Below are 3,935 nucleotides of genomic sequence, written 5' to 3' on the forward strand. Positions count from 1 at the left end.
GCTCAGTAGCACAGCGCCTGCCTGGCAAGTGTGAGGTAGTGAGATCAATTCCAGGTACAATCAATCAATCAATCAATCAATAAATAAATAAATACAAAAGGGGTGGGTGGAGCTGGAGGTATGCCTCAGTGCTAGTGTTTCCCTAGTATTTATGAAGCCATGGGTTCAGTCCTCAGCACCGAAAGATCAAATAACACGCATTCTAATCTCCACATGTGCAATGACCCCCTAATTCTTCACTCTGCCCTCAAGTGACCTAGGACAGTGGACTGCTAGCCCCAATCAGTATGCCCTGCTTGTCTAGTATCTGTAAATGATAAATCTTTGAACCTGTTTCTGCTCATTGCAGGCTACTGAATTTGGGCCTCCCTTAGCTGGGTTTTCCCCAGAACACTGGCCATGCAGGCGTGAGCTGGACATGGATCTGACAAGAGCCACTGACAGTGCAAACAATCTCTGTGTCAGAGAGGCCCTGGTCATGGGTCTGGCACTGGAAAGTTGGCCAGGCGAGGTACTGTATTCCAGGAAAGGGGCACACCACACCCAACCCTTCATTTCCCATTAGGGCCAGGTTGCTGCTGCCCTTGGAACTGTTTACCTGTGAGCCCTTACAACAAACACCCCACTTCCCCACACACCAGTGCTTTAATGTGCCTGCTGTCACTTGGCATGCAGTACCCTTTCTGCTCTTAGGCTTTTTGACTACAAGGCCACAGCACATTACATAAATCTTTGTCACCGTCTTTATTTATTTATTTTTTAATTTTTATTTTATTTATTTATTGTGTGTGTGTGGCCAGCTCAGCTCACCAGGGGGCGGGGCTGGCTGGCATGTGGTGCTGGGGGATTGAACCGTGGTCCCTGTGTTTGCCAAGCTTGTTCCAAGTAGGTGCTTTAGACCACTGAGCCATCTCCCCAGCCCCTGTCACCGTCTTTAATCACAGTCTATTGTCATTGTTTTGGAGGTTCTGCCTGGCAGAGACGTCATCTTTGCATCCTTGGCAGAAGAGATGTTATAAAATGAACAAATGGGGGCTGGCGAGAAAGTCTGTAAAGCCCAAGTTCAACTTTCCCATGTTCCAGCCCTTCCAAGGCCCTAGGATCTTCACAAAATGTCCAGGAACTACATGGCCCAGATTCGCTGCTTCAAGATTCTTCTCGGGACCTGGATGACTTCTGCTCTGAGCTTAGATTTGGTATCCCAACTTCTTCCCCTTCTACACTTTTCACACACAGAATTTCCACAGGAAATAGCTCAGCTGCTGTCTGAAGAGGCATTTCCATGGGAAACAGCAGGAGGTCTCTGGCAGCAGTCCAGGAACCCTACAGGCAGCAGAGCCGCTCCACCTCTGCCTCACAGTCATAGAATTTTTCAAAGAGCTCTGGGGAGGAGCCGTTGCACTCAAACCACCTCCGCAAGGTGCCCAGAGCCCGCAAGGCATCAGCTTTGGTGGGCAGAGGCTCAAAGCTGTCCTCCCTGACCCCCTCTTGGTCTTCAGTGCCTGTCTCCTCTTTGCATACTCCAGGTCCTATCTTCTCACCCTCCAGGTCCACAAATCGGGAAAACTCCTCCCAGCTCAGCCCACTAGGGACTGGTGGCATCTCAGAGGCTATGTCTGGAGAGGGAGGCGTTTTTCCAGGAGCTAGTCCTTCTTGAATGAAGCTGCTCAAAATGAGCTGAGGAGGCACCTTGGCCCAGGCAGCTGCAGCCATGTGCAGAGCATCCAGTACCGTGATGTCCGTTCTGGTCTCGACCAATGAGGCGCCAGCCCTATTGGCCTGGACTGCAGCCAGCTTGCCCAGCAGACGGTATCTGTAATGGGCCTTAAAGGCCCAGATCACAGAGCTGGGCAGGGATAGTGTGGTGCTGGAAGTGGCCAGAGGCAAGAGCCTCACATGGTGGAGCCCAGGTGGGCCTACCAACTCCTCCACCACTTGGGCAGCCAGCAACAAAGCTACCTTTCGACCCTGCTGCCCCATGTCTCGGTCAAACTGTGCCAGCCACTCTGACCAAGGGATGCCTGGGTCAGTATGGTAGGTGGCAGGCAGTGCTTCACTGCTGACCCCAAAGAAGCATCTTGGGGCAGCCTGAAGCCCACCCACCAAGATCCGCCGCTTCTCTGTGCCCCTGCTGTTGGCACACAGTAGCACCTGTACCTGATCACATGCCACTCTTTTGCCAGGCACTGCCCGATATAGCAAGGGCACTTCAGCACAGCCAAAAACATCTTCTGGAGTGAAGTCTTTAAGGGAAAGAGGTGGCTGGGCCTGGCACATAAGCACTGGGGTGGGTGACTCAGAAGGAAATGGAGCGGTGAGGACATGGCGAGCCCCAAAGCCTACATTGTTGCGGCGTTTCCAGCGGACCAGCCAGCCTATGCTGGGAACAAAATCCTGACCCATGATATCTGCCAGTTCCTTGGCTTTGTGGAGCAGCATGGGCCCTGTGATGTCCCAGGCCTTGGCCCGGGCAATGTGGTACCAGCAAAGCAGAGCCTCGTCGATCCCACTGTACTTGGATTCCCGCTTGCGCTTGCGCTCCCGGTTGGCTGTGCCACTGCACCAGTCTGCCAGTAGCTTTTCCTTATTCTTGCAGATACGTGAGATCTGGGGCTGTGAGACCTGGAAGCGCCGGGCCACCTCTGACTGGGACATCTTGGACTCATCCAGCAGTTCTAGAACCTGGATCTTCTCAGCTAAAGACAGGGCATGAAGCTTCTTCTTGCTGTTCAGCTCCATAGCTCTTATGGGACACCTGTGGGGGAAGGAGATGAGCGGTGGGCTAAGGGGGAGGGACACCGAGGAAAGGGCACATGAGGACAGGACAATGGCAGAGTGTGGGAAGCCAGGGGGCCTGCATTTGCTGGGAAGAAGGGAAATGGCCAGCTTGAGGAGGAGTGGATTGGGCCCTCTCTGGAGGAATACCAGCACAGAACTGGGGTGTGTGTGTGTGTGTGTGTGTGTGTGTGTGTGTGTGTGTGTGTGTCTGGCCACAGTGAGGATGAGTCTAGGCTGGGATTGGTATCACTGGGGGAGAAAGAAGAGTAAGGGTCAGCTTCAGAGACAACAAAGGATTATAGATAGGAGAAGGCCTGGAGCTGAGACCAGTGGGGCAGGTGTTGGGCATAATCAGGACTTCGGGGGTGGGGGGGAGATCCCTTGAAGGGAGATGGAGCTGGCGGCTGGGCTGGATTTAAGGAAGATGTTGGAGTACAGGTGATGGAGTGAATGGACAGAGTTGAAGTGAACAGGTGTACACATGACAAAGAGGGAAGGATGGGGTCTGAAGCAGCGAGTCTTCTTTGGTGCGGGTCCAGGGGATGGGAGGCAAAGACTGGGGCCGTGGGTGGGCAGGGCGAGAGCTCAGGTGCACAGACGACAAAGGGAGCGATGAGTGAGGAGGTTGAGGTCAGCGAGAGGGGCGGGGTATTCCTCGCGGTGAGGGTGGTGGCCTTGGGAGGTACAGCCAGGCTCACGGGCGCGCCCCGGTCCCAGGCTCACCGGGAGCCGGACGCTGCGCCCTCGCTAGCCTTTCCCAACCTCGACCCGGGGTCCATCGATGGAGAGGACCCAGGCGCCAACTGCCCGCCCGGCCTCCCGGCCGCCCGGTCTCCCGCTCCGCACCCACCTCAGGCGCTAGTCCCGTGGCTCCCGCCCCCGTCCCCAGCCCTGCTCCCAAGCACCAAGATTCAGCCGAGGGGCTGCCCGGGTAGCAGGCGGCGGGAGGTAGCACAGCAGGACCCCGTACGTCGCCCGCGCCGGGCTCTCTAGCTGGAAACACCACCGTGAGGCCCTTCGGCGCCCACCCGCCGCAGCCCCGCCCTTTCCCAAGTGGATTGGCCTTCCATAGCCCCGTCCCGCCCCTGAATAGATCTCATTGGATATCGCGGAAGTGGCGGTACGTCAGACCCTCTGGAGGCGGAGCTTCCAGCGCG

General features: G+C 55.8%; 1 protein-coding gene across 1 annotated transcript; it reads right to left on the bottom strand.

Annotated features, from left to right (window-relative positions):
- Positions 1 to 1,055: 1,055 nt before the first annotated feature.
- On the bottom strand, positions 1,056 to 3,726 carry Tigd3 (tigger transposable element derived 3). Its single transcript, XM_004627245.2, has 2 exons — positions 3,629 to 3,726; positions 1,056 to 2,755 (listed from the first exon to the last, which is right to left on the bottom strand). The coding sequence occupies exon 2, from the start codon at positions 2,737 to 2,739 to the stop codon at positions 1,324 to 1,326; it is 1,416 nt and encodes a 471-aa protein (XP_004627302.1). The 5' UTR covers positions 2,740 to 2,755; positions 3,629 to 3,726; the 3' UTR covers positions 1,056 to 1,323.
- Positions 3,727 to 3,935: the final 209 nt, after the last annotated feature.

This window comes from Octodon degus, unplaced genomic scaffold, assembly GCF_000260255.1.
Source record: "Octodon degus isolate 3935 unplaced genomic scaffold, OctDeg1.0 scaffold00018, whole genome shotgun sequence".
Lineage (NCBI taxonomy): Eukaryota > Metazoa > Chordata > Mammalia > Rodentia > Octodontidae > Octodon > Octodon degus.

Bases quoted from the DNA above. Each gene is read 5' to 3' on its own strand.
- Tigd3 (XM_004627245.2), bottom strand. From the start codon at position 2,739: ATGGAGCTGAACAGCAAGAAGAAGCTTCATGCCCTGTCTTTAGCTGAG.